The sequence below is a fragment of the Galleria mellonella genome, unplaced genomic scaffold (genome assembly GCF_026898425.1).
Source record: "Galleria mellonella isolate WM207_F2 unplaced genomic scaffold, CSIRO_AGI_GalMel_v1 utg173, whole genome shotgun sequence".
Taxonomy (NCBI): domain Eukaryota; kingdom Metazoa; phylum Arthropoda; class Insecta; order Lepidoptera; family Pyralidae; genus Galleria; species Galleria mellonella.
Genome location: NW_026442016.1, coordinates 2,649,667 through 2,668,987, shown reverse-complemented (window position 1 = coordinate 2,668,987; position 19,321 = coordinate 2,649,667). Strand labels below are relative to the sequence as shown.

Here is a 19,321-nt window from a genome sequence, read left to right as displayed (position 1 = left end):
CTCTGTACCTGATGCTCATACATCATACACATACACATCCATGCTTCCATTGGTGAGAAACTTCGCTTTGTATCATAAAGCATATTTTTTTTTAGTCACCGGTTTGACTTTTCTAGTACAACAGATAAAAAAATAATATTTTTTTTTGCGCTAAAACATACATTATTAATAACAATTTGTAATATTGTAAGCAAAGGTGAACTTATCTCTAAAAGACATCTTTTCCAATTAACCTAACACAGTGGCATAAGAAGCAGTAGTGCAAAACAATAATCAATTTACATAATTTACAAATCATTATACATATATTTGAAATATACAATACTAATAAATTTATACCATACATACGTACGTGTATATAAATATAAACCTTAAGATGAAACTACATTAATAAATACTCGTATATGTCAAATATACAACATAATTAATTTTTTTTTATACAACTTAGGATGGCAAACAAGCTGACGGTTCACCTGATGGAAAGTGGTAACTGTCGTCTATAGACATGAGCTGTACCATGGACATAACAGAGTATACTGTTTCGCTCATGATACCCCCCATGCGTTGCCATTCCTAAGGACTCGGATGTTATTCCTCTGTACCCAGTTAATTCACGCCATATCTTACCCTTCAAACCGAAACACAACCATGCAAACACAACTGCTTCACGGTTGAAACACGAATGAGACAGAGGTACCCAAGCAATCGACTTTTGTACAAAGCCTCCCTCTGGTAAATAAATGATGACACTCTTGTAATCAATAATAGTAGTAGGAAACAATCAAGCAACATTGGAAAAATAATATAATTTATAGAGGGACTAATCATTAACAACAAAAAATAAAAGCCAATGAAAACAGTTTATTTATTGTATTTATACACTTGTCAGTAGAAAATTAAGAAATATAAATAACAGTCAATAACTTATAGGATTAAATTATGTACATATTATTACATCTTTACCAAGTGGGCATATTTTAATCATACAATATAAGTAGTTCATATATAATCTATAACAACGTTGATTACAGGACGAAAGGACGGCTAATCACTTTCTAGACTACAATTATACAACACGTTTTAGTCTTATAATTACATACTCATCTAATACACACGTTATAACAATTATTATATCTTTGGCACCATTATTATGAGTCAAGATAAAGATTACTAAATTCATAAGTGCGACGCAAGCATTCGGTTATTAAAATCCTTAAAAATTCAAATATTATTAGTTTGGCTATATGTAGTGAATAATCCGAACTTTAAATAACAGAATTACCTACATTTATAATAAGTATACAATTTGCGACAAAAATAACAGTAGAACCTTAGAATTATGCTTGCGCAGTAAATATTTTTTAAAATTGTGCAAGGATGTCCCTTAATATTTTGCTCAGTTTATTTTTCGGTATCTATATACAATATTTTTCTGTAATATACTAGTCCTAAAACCGCACCTCATAGATAAGATAGTGCGGACGCTGTACAATCCTTGTACTTTTTTTGCTTTTTAATAGCACAATAGAGTTGCATTGTATAAAGTCTAATTTACTTCGCGAATCTATTCAAGATTTTAATTTCATTGACGTTTCACGTTTAAATCTTTAATTTCATATTTTATACCAAAACAGTTATACACATTCGTGCAATTTGTTAATACCTACAAGTGTATAATAGCCCGTGTTTTGAATAAGTACGCATGTTATGTTTACGTTCTGGGCTATTAAAACTACTTATCATGTTTGTTGTTTAATTCACATTACAAAATTACTTTTTTGTGGATGATATTTGGTTCTGGTTCAATAATGCAAGTAAGGATTAGCTCTCACGAGTCAGTAGTAAGTACCCTGTAAATATAATGGGAAATTTTGCCTCCCGCAACAAGTATAATTCGATATGCTGAATGTTATGTCCTAGTGATGTGTAATTCGGCGTCTTATAGGCGGTGGGCTGATGACCGGCGTTCTGGGTGGCATTAGAGAACTCGACGACTGCGTCTCTTCTAGAGTCTGGTTGGTCGCGCCCTCGTCACCGACAGCGTTTTCTCGTGGCGTAATTATTTGTGGTATGTTCTGCACTTGAGCCTGGGCGGCGATTCTGGCGATTTCCTGGTCGACTTTAGCGATTAGTTGTTCGACGGCTAGTGACCACCGTGCGGCCGGCACGCTGTGTGCGGGCGACAGTCGCGCGTCCGTCATTACCGCTAAACGCAGTGTACCCGCGTACTCGATTACCGTCAGCGACATGCCTGCAATCGAAAGAAACATAGGTCACTTGATAAGTTGGTAAATTTATTTCGGTGTATTGGAAAATATGTTTGAATATCTTATTGATATAGTTGAGGTATGTCTTAAAAATTAGTATTTAATTTTATCAATTCAGTTCATGAAACATTTCAATAAGTTGTTTAAAAGCTGTAATATAGCGTGAGTTGCACTAGCGTTGAACTTTTGTTTTTTTTTAATTGCAACAGAAAACACAAACATTAGCTTGGTCAAATAAAGTTCGTTAATGTTATTTATGTTTTGTTCTAAGTATAAAAAAAAATGTACATGATAATAGTGGTATCTGTATCGTCTAACTGTTCCTTGCGGTGTTAAGTAGGTAGAGAAACTACTAGGATTGTCAATATGAGATTAATTTAAAAAGATCACCTTTATAAAGCTCTGCCAATCTTTTTTTTTAGTATATTTTGTGTGCGATAAACAATTGTTATATATCCATGTGGTCCAGGCTTAGAATAGGCCACCCCTTCTTTTCCAGTGGGTGTTGTAGGAGGCGACTAAGGGAGAGCGAAGGATGGGCAGCAGCGTCCCTCTATATATGCCCAAAGCCTAACTGCGGTTGCCAATCCGCCTGCCAAGCGTGGCAACTGGTAAATCTCTCTCAAGGCGGAGGCTTATTTTTATATGACGTTGATGAAACAATTATTATCTTGAAGCTAGGTTCGTTATGGGGTCGTCAAAAAAATACCGCCTCGATGTATTGCTGGTCAATACTCCTACATAGGTTTAAATATCATCAAAAGTGTATACTAACTGATATTGGCCTGCGGCGGGCGCCAGTAGAGTAAGTAGTCGAGCTCGTGGCCCCAGAGAGAGCGGCGCCGGGCGGCGCGCGGCGGCGCGTGCAGCTGCGCGTACGACACGGCGTAGCGGCGCGACAGCGCGTTGAGCGCCAGCTTGGCCAGCGGCGCGGGCAGCGAGCGCGACAGCGCGCCGCAGCGCGCCTGCGCCGCCCACGCCGCCGCCAGCGCGCGCTGCCGCCCGCCCGCGCGGCCCAGCGCCGCCGCCGTGCGCCGCGGGCTCGCGCCCACCGGCAGCGCCACGCACACCATGCCTGCGCGCGCGACCTCGCCTCATACATACCGGTTTTTTTAATGGATCATAATGGAATGGGAGAAAAATAAGGTAGAGGTAGTAAAATAAGAAACACTGATATTAGGAAGAAAACCAAAATAACAGATGCTCTTCAGTATAGTATGAAACAGAGGTGGAGATGGGCAGGTCATATAGTGAGGTACAAAGATAAAAGGTGGACTCTCCGAACAACAAAATGGCGAGGTCCAGCAGGAAAAAGAAATGTTGGAAGGCAAAGAAAGAGATGGGCAGACGACATAATAACGACAGCAGGAAAAAACTGGACAAGTATTGCTATAGATAAGGAAAAGTGGAAAAAGATGGAGGAGGCTTTTACCCTTGAGGACCACTGAAGTGGATAAAAAGCTATAATAAATAATAATAATAGAATGGCAACTCCACCCGCGTTATCGGTATACACCGGCGGGGCACCGAAGGATGATAGGTGAGGATGAAGTAGGTCAGTTAGCCCATCGTGACGAATTCAACGAGAATTGTTCACGATGGTTTCCAGGGGGAACCACGTGGAGGTCGACCTAATAGGGCATATTGCTAGCAATGGGGCTGTCAAAATTCATTACTAACAATCCCTTTCCCGCCCATCCACACCGGTTACAGTATACAGATACCCCCTTATTCATTAAAATCTCAAACTCTTGTTTTGTCTCTTTCTTTTGTGCTAAATTCTCAGTATGAATTGAAGTGACAAAACAGTGTAATAGTTAAAAGAGATTAGGAGATTTTAATTCTATGAATAAGGAGGTTAGATTAAAAGTATGTAGCGCTTACTAGGGGGAAGCAATTTTTAGTGACGAAAATTTATCTGTTGATAAATTCAACAATCATCATCTAGGATGATGATTGTTGAATTAACATAGTTAATTGATAGAAACGACGTAATCAGATGATTAGGAAGCTGGGTAAGTTTAGACTATAAAAAAAAAAACAATGACAATTTTATAGATTATTTAATCTATAAAATTGTTTGTAAATGTATTCCATTGTATTTGCTCAACAATAAAAGATTGCTCTTATAATGTTAATAAAAAGCTCAACCATATTGTTTAACAAGCAATTGGTATTCGATAAGATTGACATGTATATTATGTATCATTCGCTTCGTTTATAAATCCATTTTTATTATTTAATATGAACATAGGTAACAACGCTCAGCCTGTTAAGCACGAAAGTCAAAATAATGCGTATTCGGTTATTTCTGGAAATCGAATAAGCCTGAGAACTACCTATAATATATGGCGTCATATACTTTACCTCCTGTCACTGATTTTTTGTAGTTTTTTCCTTGTCCCTCGGCGAAAGCGAACAAGAAGTCATCAGAAGCGGCTCGTGCAGTTGCGAGGATTACCTCCGGGGGCTCGCATTGAGCTTGTTCAAAGAAGGCTCGCAGTGCATCAGTGGCGGCGTATAGTGCCACGTCTGTAGACGAGACGCCCAGCGCACGCGCCGCACGCTCTATGCCTGCACGAGATACCGGCCGAGACCATGCTGCTACCTGGAATGTGATCACTGATAGTTAAGATATCAAGGTAATTATTATATTCTAATAATTGTAATAATATCGCAATACAGGCTTATGATAACAAAAATCATATATTTACATCAGAAATATCAAAAATAATCCGTAAGAAATTTATAAAAACTTACATTTGGAGCACAGAATTATACAAGTTTGAAACATGGACAATGACACAAAAGAAAAGAAGGATGCCTGAGACATTTGAAATGTGGACATGGAGGAGGATAGAAAGGATAAGCTGTACAGAAAAAAAACCGAATGAGAATGTTTTGAAAAGGGTGATTGAAAAAAGAACAATAATAAAAACAATGGAGAATTGAAGAGGCGAAAGCTGGCCCACCTTATACGACATGACGATTTTTTGACAGCATTGTTGAAGGAAAAATAAAGAGCAGAAGAGGAAGGGGAAGATCGCTAAATAACATAGACAGATAAAGGAAATACTAGTTGTCATCTCGTATAGCATATGGCATGGGATAGAGCTGGCTTGAAAAAAATGCATAAATTGGTTGCGCCGACAAGAGGAAACTCTTAAATAAAAAGAGAGATAGAGAGAGAATAATTTGATATGAATAGGATGTTTTGAATTGCAGCGAGGAGAAATAATGACAAACGTTTTAGCTATAAAGTAAAAGATTTGTAACTCCAGAAAATAATTTCTGGGATTCAAATTTTTAATATATAGATTGCCACAAACAAAACCATAAACTGAAATTTATGCAGTAGACATATATCCATAACAAACAGTTGATTTGGCTCGAGCATATTAGAATTCAAAGTAACACCACACATGTTTTTAAGAAGCTGTTTCTAAAACTCATAAAAGTATCTGTTATAAATTTTTCAAAACACAGTTTGCCCTGTGTGTGTTTTCTAATATTTACACATTACTTTTAATTTATAAACCAATCTGTTCTCGAGCTAAGCTATTAAAAAAAATAAGTTTTCTTGCCTTTACAGTGATCTTAGATGCTGATGAATGAAATAGTTTTGTAAGATCAGTATGCTACACATGTCACACATTCAGTTCAAATATATTTAGGATATACATACCTTTCGGCCACACAATGAGATAGTCTGAAGCATGTGTCTTCGGCCGTCGTCAGCACCGACCGTTTCGTCCCACAAACTAGCAGGCGCCCTGTATGCCTCCACCAGCCCTCTCCAAACTTCGTTCGTAGCACGTACACATAACTGTGCTAATTCGCCATATTTCCACGTCAATGTGTGCGCTTGACTCACTTGACCTGTATTCCTCAATTCATTCAATGCTACCAATTCGTCTTTTATACGGATAGGCAGTCTTATAACTTTGCCCGTTGCAGTCAGGGCCGTATTAAATATCCGATTTATCCATTTTCGAGGATCTGCTGTTATTAATGGTGAAATTATAACCTGGAAAATTTAATAAAAGTTACAATAAAATGACAATACCCGATTCTTAAACAGTCATATGAAGTCTAAATACGAGAGATTAAAACTGAAGTATAAATGAAGACGATCAGTGTTCGTCTCATATTCTGCTAGAACATGGGCGGGGGATGTCCGCCTTTTTAGACAGTCATTTCGTGAAATTCTGAAATATCATGTCTTATATTTGACCATAAAATTAAAATTTGATATTTATAATCAAATCTACCATTACTGGTACCTTTAAATTTATTTCATAGTTACATTTGTTGTAAAATCAAATTGAAATTTCTATTTTATAGAGAGAGATAAAAAGGTGTATCAGAATAGATCCAAATTTATACCTCCATTAGATTTGATTAAAATAGAAAATTTGCATTGGTTGATTACTTGGTTGGTTGCGTTCTAAGCCTAATCTTGACAAAATTCCCCGCTACCTACGTTAATATCATTGATTGACACTGAATAATATGTGCACTTAGAAACAAGTGGTTTGCATAAACGCTTTATAGATATGCCTATATATATATATATATGATGATACACTTATTTAAAAATATTTTATAACTATGTATCTACTCTCAGCTATATATTTCAAGTATCTACTTACCTTGGGTATGGTTAAGTTTCGCCTATTGCACTCCTGACGAATAGCAGCCAGCAGAGTAGTTGCAGTAACTGGAGGCGCTGATCGTGAGTCACTGAGTCTCTTTTTACGGATTTCTCTCAAAGCACTGACACTAGATATGAGAACCAGGCCCGCTACATGAAACGCACCTGGCAAAGTCTTTAAAGCCCTCGGGCTTTCAACAGGGTCATATTCAGATACGAACTCGTTCCACGAGTTTGATAAGTTTTCGTTTAGTTTACCCCATAACTCCGGGATAGCCGACGGGTTAGGCAATAGATGATTTGTCAATGGACTTTGCTGAATGAATTCAGTTGCCGTTATCCTATGATCGGGCTGTACTTGTTCAACCAACAGCAAATCACCAATATTAATAGAATTTTTCCCGGAAAGCAGGAGGTGATGAACTCGAACCAGTATGAAATACTTTGGTTCGGGTGAGACACATGGTATAATTATATACTGCCACGGCGGTTGCTCGTTCGGAAAGTATTTTGATACTGTTTCACTGACGAACTCCTGTAAATTAACGTATAATGTTTTTATTGCAATATTCTGGAAACTAGTTTGAATAATGATGTTTATCAAATTTTATGGTATTTATTTTGATGACAAATGCAATAAAATTGGTTTCACAATTCAATTGTCAAATGGTCGTAGGTATCTTTCGATCTAAATTTTTAAAGGCATAAGATAAACTAGGATATGATTTATCTTGTTAATAAATTGTATTCCAATAAACTCTGTTCAGCTGTGAATAATTAGGTAACAAACAACTAAATATACATTAACAAATAATGTAAGCAGGATAATATCACATGATCACATCCATACCTGAATATTGTTGTCAGAGACGGGTCGGCCTCGGTATACTGCGTTCGCGACAATACAGTGGTTCTCAGGTCGGAACACAACATTTACGTCCCATGCATAGTTTCCCCAGCATGACACCAAAAGATGGCGCAGCCGGGGGAACATCAGCTGCCCGCTGGAGTCCCGTCTGTCCAGCACATGTTCAATGAGGTGTTGCTTTATTAGTTCTGGATTAGGTGTACCTGTAAATTATAGGAACGCTTTATTTATTATGTTACTTAGAATGTCGAACAAGCTGATGGTTAAACTAGTGGAAAGTGATAATCTTGGCCTAAACCATTCGTGTTTCTATCGTGAAGCAGTTGTGTTTGCATGGCTGTGTTTCGGTTTGAAGGGTGGGATATGGCGTAAATTTACAGGGTACAGAGGAATAACATCTGAGTCCTCAAGAATGGCAATGCATGGGTATATGGTATCATGGGCGAAACAGTATACTATGTTATGTCCATGGTACTGCTATGGTATGTCTATAGGCGCCGGTTACCACTTTCCATCAAGTGGGCCGTCAGCTTGTTTGCCATTCTAAGTTGTATAAAAAAAAAGCTACTTCACAGAATGCATGTGATGCCTAAGGCGTCCTTCATTCGATGTCATTCCTGAGTACTATCGTTTAATACACCCGTTACCTATAATTTCATTGATTTACTTTTCATTTATAACTAGTTATCTGTTTATTACTTCGTATGCGTGGATTTCAGAAGTAGGGAAATTAATTAAATAGATCGCTTTAACCTGCTTGGACGAGGGGCAAATATCTGTAGAGATGAATCAAACATCTAACTTTAAATTCGATCTTCAGGTATATAATTGTCAAAACCGCATTTATTTTGCTGCAGTAGTTCTTGCGTAATACCGGACAGACATACAGACAGACAACCAAAATTTCTAACAATTGTAGTTTTGGTCTTATTAAACTGTTAATTTTTCTTAAATATCTCCCATATACAGATTTATCTTAGTAAGATAAGATTTAGATATTAAAAAGTATAATATAAAATATAATAATAATATATTATACTTTTATATATATATAATATAGTAAAATATAAAAAAATATTATATTTTATTGATCCTTTACTACTAATGATCGCAACCGTCATGGTCCCGTGCATGCATCCCGGTATTTAACGCCGTGATAAAAATCGTAGATCAGAAGAACATAAGGCGAATTCTTTTCCCTACCACTTTTCATTAAGTTTAAATTGAACAAATAACTTCAATTACACAAGAGACATGTGAAATATGCCTATTTACCTTTAAATGCCAGTAGTACATTGATTATGCCCTGATTACGATGTGTGTCTAACAGTGATCGCACCGTGTCCGTTTGGATGAACTCCAAGTTCGGGTACCGGCTCGACAACAATCGCAGCCATAAATGTTTACTAATTCTTACCACTGTAAAACAAAAAAAAAAAATTCATAGTTTTACTCATAGCTGCTAACATGAAAGTAAAATTATAAAGAAAAACCTTTGTAAAGAAAGAAATGTGTCAAGTCTTTCCTAAGGTTGACCGGGAGAGAATGCTTTTAACATTAAGTCTGCCATATACACAAATATATACTAATGAATAAATAAATAAATGTGCCAATAAAGAAATTAAGTTTATGGTCTCCTTCCTGATGAATACTAAATGTACGGTGTGTGCATCCCTTCCTGAATGTTCTTTCTCCAGAGAAGTAAAATCTTAGAGAAACAATGCTACGATGTAGCATTAAACCTACAGAGTAGAATTCTCTAAAGAAATATTCCTTATGACCAACACCAATTTGCGATTTAAAATTTCCATTATTTTCTACTTCTCGTAACGGTAGATAGATGAGCATGAATTTGCATCTTTGGTGTTTTAAATATATAAAAAAATAGCTTTTTCCTAGCTACTTTGTACGCGTGGTTTCATAAGAAGGAAAAACAATAAAGTATACCGCTTATAGGTGGTGTTTAAAGTTAATACGTATACCAGATTTTATGTCGGACCTTAAGAAATACATTAGTGAAAACTTCATGCAATTAAGTGCAATATTGTTTGCGTGATGTCGGAACGAAAATAAAGACAGATGGACAGACAAAATTTCTTAAAATTATTGGCCTTTGATAGTCTTATTAAGACCCCTCATAAGTATTAAAGTATTCATATTTCACGGTGTATACAAAGTCGTGCTTCGGGTACTTCGAATAACCTTCGCCTAAAACCCCTTTCATATACCTCAGTGTATTACACCAATTTATTCTCCGTTCAGGCTGTGCGCCTATGGAACTCGCTATTACCCTCTATACGGAGTGCCCAGTTTTTAGCTTGGCTGAAGAGACAAGACAAATCTCATTTTCTTTCACTGTAGTTACTCTTTTCTTTTCTTACTTTATTTTTTTTTTTTTCATTTTACTAGATTCATCATATTTCCTTGTGTGTGCTATGTATATATTTATATCTATATATATATGTAGTATATATTATTTGTTATAGTAAGTCGTTTTATAGGTAATATGTATTTGCATTATAGGTTTTTTCTATTTTATGTAGGTAAAAATTATTAATTCATTCTTGCGCCACCTACCCACTTCTATATGTTCTTTAACCAAAGGTTGTCCGCAAGAGATTGCCCTAGCGATAAAACCGCCGTTTGTACCTTTACGTATATATTTTAATCTGTACTTTATGCTACTATATTTCATTTGAATTGTATATCAAAAAAAGTTAAATAAATAAAACAAACAAAATTAAAATGTTTCCTTACCAACATATGATATAGCTAGCGCTGGTAATGCGGACAGTGCAATCCAGAAGGCGCAGTATGTGTAGATTTCTTCAGCAAACCGCGACCGGGCACCCCGCGACCCCATGATAATCACTTCGGGCTGTGTTTGTGCATGTGCGCCGCCTGGAAACAACCAGAAACAATAAAACGAGTTATTTTTTTATATTTACAGCCATAGAACAAAGCTCTTATAAGAAAAGACTGTTGGTTGTATTTTGTATTATTATGTGTTTTTTACATAGATCAAGGTTTTTTTTAAATAACTACATATGGCAATCAAGTAGTAATAATAAACAGGACAATAGATAGGTATTATGAGAATCCTGATTATTATTACATTTTCGAGGACAAAGGTGTTATGCCTTTGTACGTACCTTGAAATGTTACAGCCCTCCTTAAATTGAAACATAGTCATGTTGGATTCAATTACAATAAACCCATAGAAAAAATACTAGCAACAATAAATACGAAAAAAATTGATTGTGATAAAATGTTTGTTGTGGAATAATGAATACATTAACTTTGACTTTAAAAAATAAAATATATAAGCTACCCGCAATGTTCATGACCGTAATAAAAAGTGGCCTATATACTTATACATCCCATGTTCTACGTGAATACCGAACTTTATAGCGTATAGTTAAGACGGTATGAGGTAATAAATAAACAAACAATATTAGTAAAAAACGCCAAAACTTTCACCTGCATCATGCTAACAATGCGCAAAATATAATAGTATTAGCTACCCTGGCAAACATTGTTTTGGCAACTATCGCCATTTACGGGGTGCATTTTTTACCGGGATAAAAATATCATATTTCTTGAATGGAAGCAAGCAATAGACATTTATAAAATATCATTAAAATCGGTTGAGCAGTTTCAAAGTTTAGCGTAAACGAAATCGTGAATTTAATAATCACAAATTATGTTAATTGTTAACTCCATTGTTACAGTTTAAAAATTTTTTAATTAAATAATTGTTAAAAATCTTTGTATAAGCCTGGTTATATCTTTGTATAATAGTGGTCGAAACTTCGCATTACAATAGGTAGGTATTATTTATTACATTGGTTATGGATTGCAGAATATTTCAGTAGGTAATTAGTTCATTGACATCGATCTATATTCGTACATTACGAAATATTCTGTAAACTATGCGATTACATTACATATTTCATTCGCTTGGGTAAGTGTGTAGAATGTGTATATACAAACAAGAATTCGAATAATAATAATATAAAATTTTGGTTTAAACTTAGAGGAAGCCTGATATTTTGAATAATCAAACTTAAAACCTAGTTTAAGCTAGCAATATTAGGTCGTTCTTCACGCGCTTCTCCTTGGAAACCATCGTGATCGGGTTATTGTTAAATTCATTATGATGGACCAACTGACCTGCTTCATCATCATTAATTATCCTTCAAAATACCCTGCCAGTGTATACCAATAGTGCAGGCGGGGTAACAATTCCATATTATCCATTAAAAAAATCTAAAAGGCAGAAATTACAATTTAAAGAAAAATGAATTAAGGGGGTCCGAAAACTAGCTATATAGATCGCAGTCACGATGTGATTATAATTTATTGATGTCAATTTGTATGAGACGTCCAAGACAGTCTTTTCAAAGACATTAAAGGTAAAAGTAACAAATACAATTAATATGTTAAGTGTAGATATGCGTATAAAATACCAGACTGATAATTCGCAATTAACTTTTTCACTTCGACGATGTAACTATGAGTGCAGGTCCATTACACCGTCGATACCTATAATTGGATAGGTAATATAGGTTTATTATAGATTATTGTCTCTTACAATGTAAACATTTATAATAAACCTAGATATTAGTCACCTATGACATAAATACTTTATAACACTGAGTGATCGATGACTCACTGTGATGAATACTTTTTATCTTCAAGCGAACCTAGGTCTGAGTCTTATCTAACATATCGGTTAAAAAATAAATAAACACGTTATTGAACTGTAGTAATTATAGGTAATCACCATCATACTACACTAAATGGTAGGTATAAGGAGAAACAATAAAAGTTCACCTCTGCAATGAAGAGACAAACTTAAAATTTTTTAAACAGCGATTTAGGATCAAATAGAAATAGACATTAAATATATGATAAGGTAACGTCCACTTGATGTTGTTTAGTTATGATTTTGATGCGATTTCGTCGAAAGTTACCTCGCATATTTCATTTGATGTTCCAGCAATAAATTATTTATTAAGTATTGTTTTAATTTAGATCCCTCCCCCAAGATTCTTGGTTTTGGTAAGATGTATCAAGACTCTTTACCGCCTTAAATCACGGATAAATTATTTATCAATTATAAATAATTTATCCGTGTGAATTTAAATAATATGTATTATATATTTAAATACAGTTAGTAATATATATTCATCTTTGTATTATTCTTTAACTAGTGCAATAAAGACTAAATAAATATTTATATACTCTTTATTGTTTCTGTCTGTGTTTATTGTTAGTTTTGAAATATAAATAATTGGATTTGCCATAATTGAATTTAATGTTTTTTTATGTAACAAAATCAACTTGTGAGCTTCTAACAGTGTAACAAAATGTGGGACCAACTAAGTATTTGATTTACAATTTACTGTACACCAAACAGGTTGCTTTACAGTTCATTTCCATTGGTGTCAAGTTTACATTATAATAAACGTGGATAGCAACATCCCAACATTCACTTTCACTGTGTTATCACAGAGAAAGGTTTCATTTATTTCTATAGACAGTTGGTTTATTTATAGCATCTTTTATTCTTGGTATAAGCGATAAATTTTTAGCACTAACCAATATGGTTACATTTAAAACTATATTGTACAAAAAAAAGTAAATATTTGTGAGCCTATTTTATGTGTCTATTACGTACTTTTATTGCTTTTACTTATTTAAATAGTGCGTAATTATTCTCATTGTTAACGCGAATTGTGTTATTAACTTTTATCTTGTCCAGTAACTTTTAAATACTGTCTACCTACAAATGCTTATGAACATCCTATATTTAGGTTTCTGTACGAGAGGAACCTTCTTGGTGCGATTATCTCCGTCCATCCGTCTGTATCACACAGCGCTATATCTTAGCAACTAATACTGCTATCGATTTGAAATTTGGAATAATTTTAGATATTGTTGGCCCACACAGATTACAAAAGATTGTTTTTAAGCGACAGTATAAAGGCTTCATTTACACATTGTAAACGCGTCTTATTATTTGTTTTTATGTTGCGTAGTTTTCTGCTTATTATAAAAGTTATTAAAAAAAAACATTCTCCATTTTGTCTGCTTACCGGCATAAAAAGTAAGCTACGTCCTTTTGCAAGTCAATTACTACATGCGTGTCAAATATCATGCAGATCGGATTAGTCGTACGCCAAGAGGTAATAAAAGTATACAAACTCACTTTCACGTTTATAATAATACTAGCTTTTACCTGCGACTTCGTATGCGTGGATTTTGAAAGTTTTATACTCTACGAGGTGGGATTTTCAAACTTCTTTTCTTATTATTCACTTACACTATATAATTAGTCTTATTGCAAAATATCAAAACTCTAGATTCAGTGGTTTCAGCTGTGACTTGATATATAGGTTGGCCAGTCAATTATTTAGTATCTATCTTTATACAAATAGTATGGATTCAATAACAATGAGTAGAATCAAAATAAACAAATAGAAAGAGTGATCTTGGAATTATCGTAATGTGCGTGATCTGTATATCTTTAGGTTAGCTATCACAATAACAGCACAATGTTCCTATTACGCAAACGCATGTCTGATGTCATAATAGCACGTACTTAGACAGGAAATGCAATGTATTATTTTGTTTATTCAATATAAGCAAAATAATTATTTTCATTTCACTTTTACTAATATTGTTTAGAATTGACAAAGTTTAAGGGATACCAAAATCGTCACAGTGTATTCTGTGATGTCGTGATGGGACGGTTTCCATCAGGTGTGTCCTTAGCTACTTTTGCCATTATGAATTGCATAAAAAATAACAGTAATTTGCATGTATATTAAAAAAATTAAAAAAAAACGTTATTTATCTATTTTTAATATTTTGTATATTTTCGTAAAATTTATTCTGAAAATAAAACAAGTAATTTTTAACAAAGACTAATTTAATTATCTATTTCAATTCTTATAACTAATAAAAGGGTTATTACTTATTGAAACCTTATAAATATTATAAATATCTTTATTACTTCTTGGCGTTATAACAGCTTAATTTTAGTAATGAAAATTAGCATATTTGTTATAATTAAGATAAATAAATATCTCAGTCATGCGAATGAAATCGCTGGTAAAAATGTAGTATAGATTGTCTACGATAACATGGCATCTACATGATTTAAACAATGAAAAATGTGTGAGTAAAAATATAAGGTTTTGACTAAGGAATATACACTAGTTTATAATACGCTACTGAAGATGTTTCCTCACAAACACAAACAGAGCATCATATCTATACACATATGGTCACTCATATTAAAAGAAAAAGAGGGATAGGTATGCCATATTTATTTATTTTTTATTTTACAATTATTACAACAGCCGTTAACTGTCAACTGCTGGACATAAGCTATCCTCTCAAGGGGAATTTTTCCAGTAGTCAGCAGGCGGGTTAGTAACCACAGTAAGGCTTTTAGAGATGGTTCAAGAGGGACGCTGCTGCCTATCTCTCGTCCGCCCTTAGTCGCCTCTTACGACACCCACGGGAAAGGAAAGGGTGACCCATTTCATGCCGGGGCACACACGGCGAGTTAATGTACAATAAAATTCGTTATTTATTAATGTAGACAATCTAATCTCAAATAATTTATTAGGATAGGTTATAGGCGCATACGAATATGTAGCATACTCGTAGATAGAAGAAAGAATCAAATACCTAGTACCTGTTTATGAAATAGACCGAGATACTTTTATGTTAGTTCTTTTATATTTTTACAAGTATAATAAAAAAAATATTTACTTCTAAGGATCGAAGCGTCAAAAAGGATTCTCGATTACTATACTCGTATTGTCATCAAGAAATTTCATCACTAATTATAAACCAATTTTAATAATTCTTTTTGCAATGTATGTGGTTTATTCCTTAATTAGTCCTATATCAATTATATGGTGATCGAAGGCATTGGGTTCGATTTTGAGCCATCATTTCTCTAAATCTATCTTTAAAACTAAAATTTCAATTTGATATCACAGCGAAATTTTTATAACAGGGATTTTCTAACAGATTTTTTGCGGAACCAATTTTCTAACAGATTTAAGTAAAAAATATTATAATTTTAATTTATGATGGTCTATTAATACAAGTAATTTCGCGAAATTATCAAATTAAAATATTAGGTTAAGAAATAAGTTTAGAGAAATGACATTTTAGAATCGGCTCCATTGTTTGTAGCAAAATATTAACGTAATACGTTAAAATTTGACATAACGTAAACGTTAATATTAAAAATAGACATGTAATGAACGATTTTACAATTACAAGCACTTAAAAAACTCTTATTATTGTTATATACGAAATATTATAAAAAATAAAAAAGATAAATATTCTTAGAGAAAACTTAAAAAAAGATTTTTACGTTACGACTATTTACTTTAAGAAATTTTGTTCTGTTTCATGAACACCTAATAAATAATTATTACATAAGTACATGTTATGACTATTAATAGGGCTTCCTAGATAAGTGTCCATCGAATCCACAATAGAATTGTCATAAGGTAGAATAAAACACAGTCGCCTGTTTCATTCTATCTCACGGTACTCGGTAGCAATAACGATGCTATCGAAACATTCAATAGTCACTTGTCTAAAGGAGAGGGTTATTATTTGTAAAAAAGGTGATTTTCAAAACATTCCTACAACCTACAACTATCACAAAAACGGCCGGCTATTCGTCTTGACTTCAATATATCTCTCGTGACCCTGTTGCACGCGATAGTCTTATCAATTAATAACTAGCCGCTCTTCAACATTCTACATTAGATATTTAAATAATTATTTGATCTATGAGAAATGTGTTTTACACAAACAAACGAATCTTATTTGTTATTCATATGAAATAATCAGTTTCACGTTTTGTTTACACAATTATGGCTTAACGTGATTAAAGCTAATCATAATTTTGTTATTGATTGAGTACTAAGATTGCCCTATTGTGATAAGTAAAAAAATATCCTTCAGTTAAAATGTATAATAGTGTTACGTACATAATTTTTTACATACGTCTACAGCTAGTCTACTTACGGATCTGTCAGGTTTCTGTCAATAGCCAGTAGAAAAAGCCAATAACAACAATAAAATAATCGATCTACCCACCTCGGAACTTGTTTCACACACAACTTTAGTATCCAATATAAACTTTCGAACTGACGGCTGGCGGAGACGGGTGTCGGCGGCAGGCTTGCGGTGTCGCTTCTCGCTGCGAAACGGTGCGATGTACACGCAGAACGGATGGCGAGTGACCGGTTGGCATAGAGCACAGAGCTAGCTATTTCCACGCTTATCGAAACCATTGTCCAAGGTTCAAGAGTAAATATTAACAATGTTCACGATTTATAATTATGGCAAACATACGTAGGCATATAACATAAACAATAACATAATTCATACTTACAAACGATACCCACATCTAATTCATTAAACGAACAAGATTATTTATTTCACTAGAAATACTCGGAATTCGCATGTTCACACGCATTACACTTTTGAACTTGGATAATTAATTACGTAGTGACTACTGCATAATTTCAGTGAAGAGAAAGCTGCATTATATTTTCCAATAAAACCTTATAAGAATCTGGGCACGGGACACATTTGGTCTAGATGAAGCAAAGAGGAGATTAAATTTTCACGCGCTTCGAGTTTTTTTTCTCGTCACAATAAATAATGTTTATCACAATTTAATTCCTGTTGCAGTTTGATGCGATTTTTATATTTTATAAGTATTTTCTATAAATTCCATGCTAATGGCAATGACAAATAAAGGGTTTTGAGTAAGCAACGTACCTATTTGCTTTTGCCTGCAAAACGTACCTGATCAGATTTTAAGTTCCACAATTAGAATACAAGTGTAAAAATCGCATTCAATTTGGTATAGTAATTTCTGCGTGATGCTAAAATAAAGACAAAAAGACAATCAAAAACATTAAAATATGTATAGATTACATCCTCTTATGTAATCTGTATGATAATACCTAATTTTATTATTTATTTATTTAGATATAGACAACTCTTTATGATGTTTAGAAAAACGTAAATCTACTTTCCGTCACAGAAAACACCACCTATGCGCAGCTACTTAAAAAATCTACTTTAATTGTAGAAAAACCATTTATTTTGATTTTAAAGACTAAACTACTCGACCGATTTTTATAAAAATTTTTATGGAACAAATCTGAAAGTATATTTTTCAGTTTATAAATTATATAGTTATAATGTAAAATTTTTTTAAGTTGGTTGAAAAGGGCGATAGTTCATCGAACTATAGGTTAGGTTAGGTTAGGTTAGGGTGTTTATATTTTTTTATTATCACCATATTTTTTGTCGAGTAATATCTCAGAATTTTTTTAATTCTAAAAATAGAAGGTATATATATATATATATATATATATTTATTCCTCGTATGAAGTAGTACGAAGCATCTCTCTACTGCGGTTGCGGTGACTGTCACACTTAGCTGTAGTAATTTTCTCCGATTAAAGTTTATGACCTGAGATTCTATTTAGTATTTTGATATCAATAACATTTCAGAAATATGAAATAAGATGTCTGCTTTAGGACTTAACTTCCAAATAAATCTTTAACGAGCTGGAAATTATTTATTTCTTATTGCATTGCAATTAATGCCTATTTGAATTGTCTTTTTAATTTATTAAGATATTTATAGAATTCGTGTTTTCATCATGCACTGCGTGTTTTCAGAATGTAGTATATACAGGAGAATGGATTGTACTTTATCAGGTCGACTCCATCCCATTTCCTTCTGGTTCGTCAAACCATCTTGAAAATCATTAGAAATGCGGATTACCAGTAACATTGCTAGCAATATACCATGGCAGGCTGACCTCTACGTGGTCCCTGCTGGAAACCATTGTGCTGTATCGCACTCGAATTCATCACGATGGGCTAACTGATTTGTCTTTTTATTCTCACCTCTCAATGGAACCCCACTAGTGATATCCTAGCGTTAGCACAAGTGGGTTTACTATTCCATGCCCATCATCCATTACTCTTAAATTCGCCACGATCATGGGCCAGCTGACATGATTTTCATCTTTAACTATTATAAACTAATCACATTCTCGTATACAAAGGGCAATGGAGAGAAAAGGAAGCTGTTAGTAATGTGGATTAGCAAGCCTATTGTCAGCAATATACTTAATTAGGTTGCTCTCCACGTGGAATAAAACCAACGTGAAACCAACGTGATTGACTTATTATTATTAAAATAAAAATTTTAATAATAATAAGTCATTATAATAAAAATAAATTATTAGTTCGTCACGATGAGCCAAAGACCTGCTTCATTGTCACCTATCATCTCTCACTGGTGCCCCGTCAGTGTATACCAATTGCGCTGGCGGAATTACCGTTCCATTATCATTCATTAATAAAAGCTCGTGTTTTATTGCAACTTTTTTCTTGCACCTTTAAGACATTTTGGGGGTAAAAAAACTTTGCACGATTTAAACAAATAAATCAAACTAA

The 19,321-nt window shown here is 34.0% G+C and overlaps 1 protein-coding gene across 2 annotated transcripts; it reads right to left on the bottom strand.

Annotated features, from left to right (window-relative positions):
- Window positions 1-855: 855 nt before the first annotated feature.
- On the bottom strand, window positions 856-17,087 carry LOC113515397 (uncharacterized). 2 transcript variants are annotated; one of them, XM_052893312.1, is made up of 9 exons: window positions 16,931-17,087; window positions 10,547-10,690; window positions 9,065-9,208; window positions 7,772-7,992; window positions 6,920-7,456; window positions 5,953-6,294; window positions 4,635-4,875; window positions 3,043-3,360; window positions 856-2,251 (listed from the first exon to the last, which is right to left on the bottom strand). In XM_052893312.1, the coding sequence occupies exons 2-9, from the start codon at window positions 10,650-10,652 to the stop codon at window positions 1,917-1,919; spliced, it is 2,244 nt and encodes a 747-aa protein (XP_052749272.1). In that variant the 5' UTR covers window positions 10,653-10,690; window positions 16,931-17,087; the 3' UTR covers window positions 856-1,916. The 2 variants fall into 2 exon arrangements, with proteins under 2 accessions (XP_052749272.1, XP_052749273.1); XM_052893313.1 differs by having other exon boundaries at window positions 3,043-3,342.
- Between the last annotated feature and the right edge of the window lie 2,234 nt (window positions 17,088-19,321).

What these genes read in the sequence shown, in the direction of transcription:
- LOC113515397 (XM_052893312.1), bottom strand. Translation starts at nt 10,652, where the DNA reads ATGGGGTCGCGGGGTGCCCGGTCGCGGTTTGCTGAAGAAATCTACACA. An exon ending in GCTAGCTATATCATATGTTG is followed by an intron (nt 9,209 to 10,546) that starts GTAAGGAAACAT and finishes TTTGTTTTACAG; the next exon opens with TGGTAAGAATTAGTAAACAT. An exon ending in CAAAAAATCAGTGACAGGAG is followed by an intron (nt 3,361 to 4,634) that starts GTAAAGTATATG and finishes GGTATGTATGAG; the next exon opens with GCGAGGTCGCGCGCGCAGGC.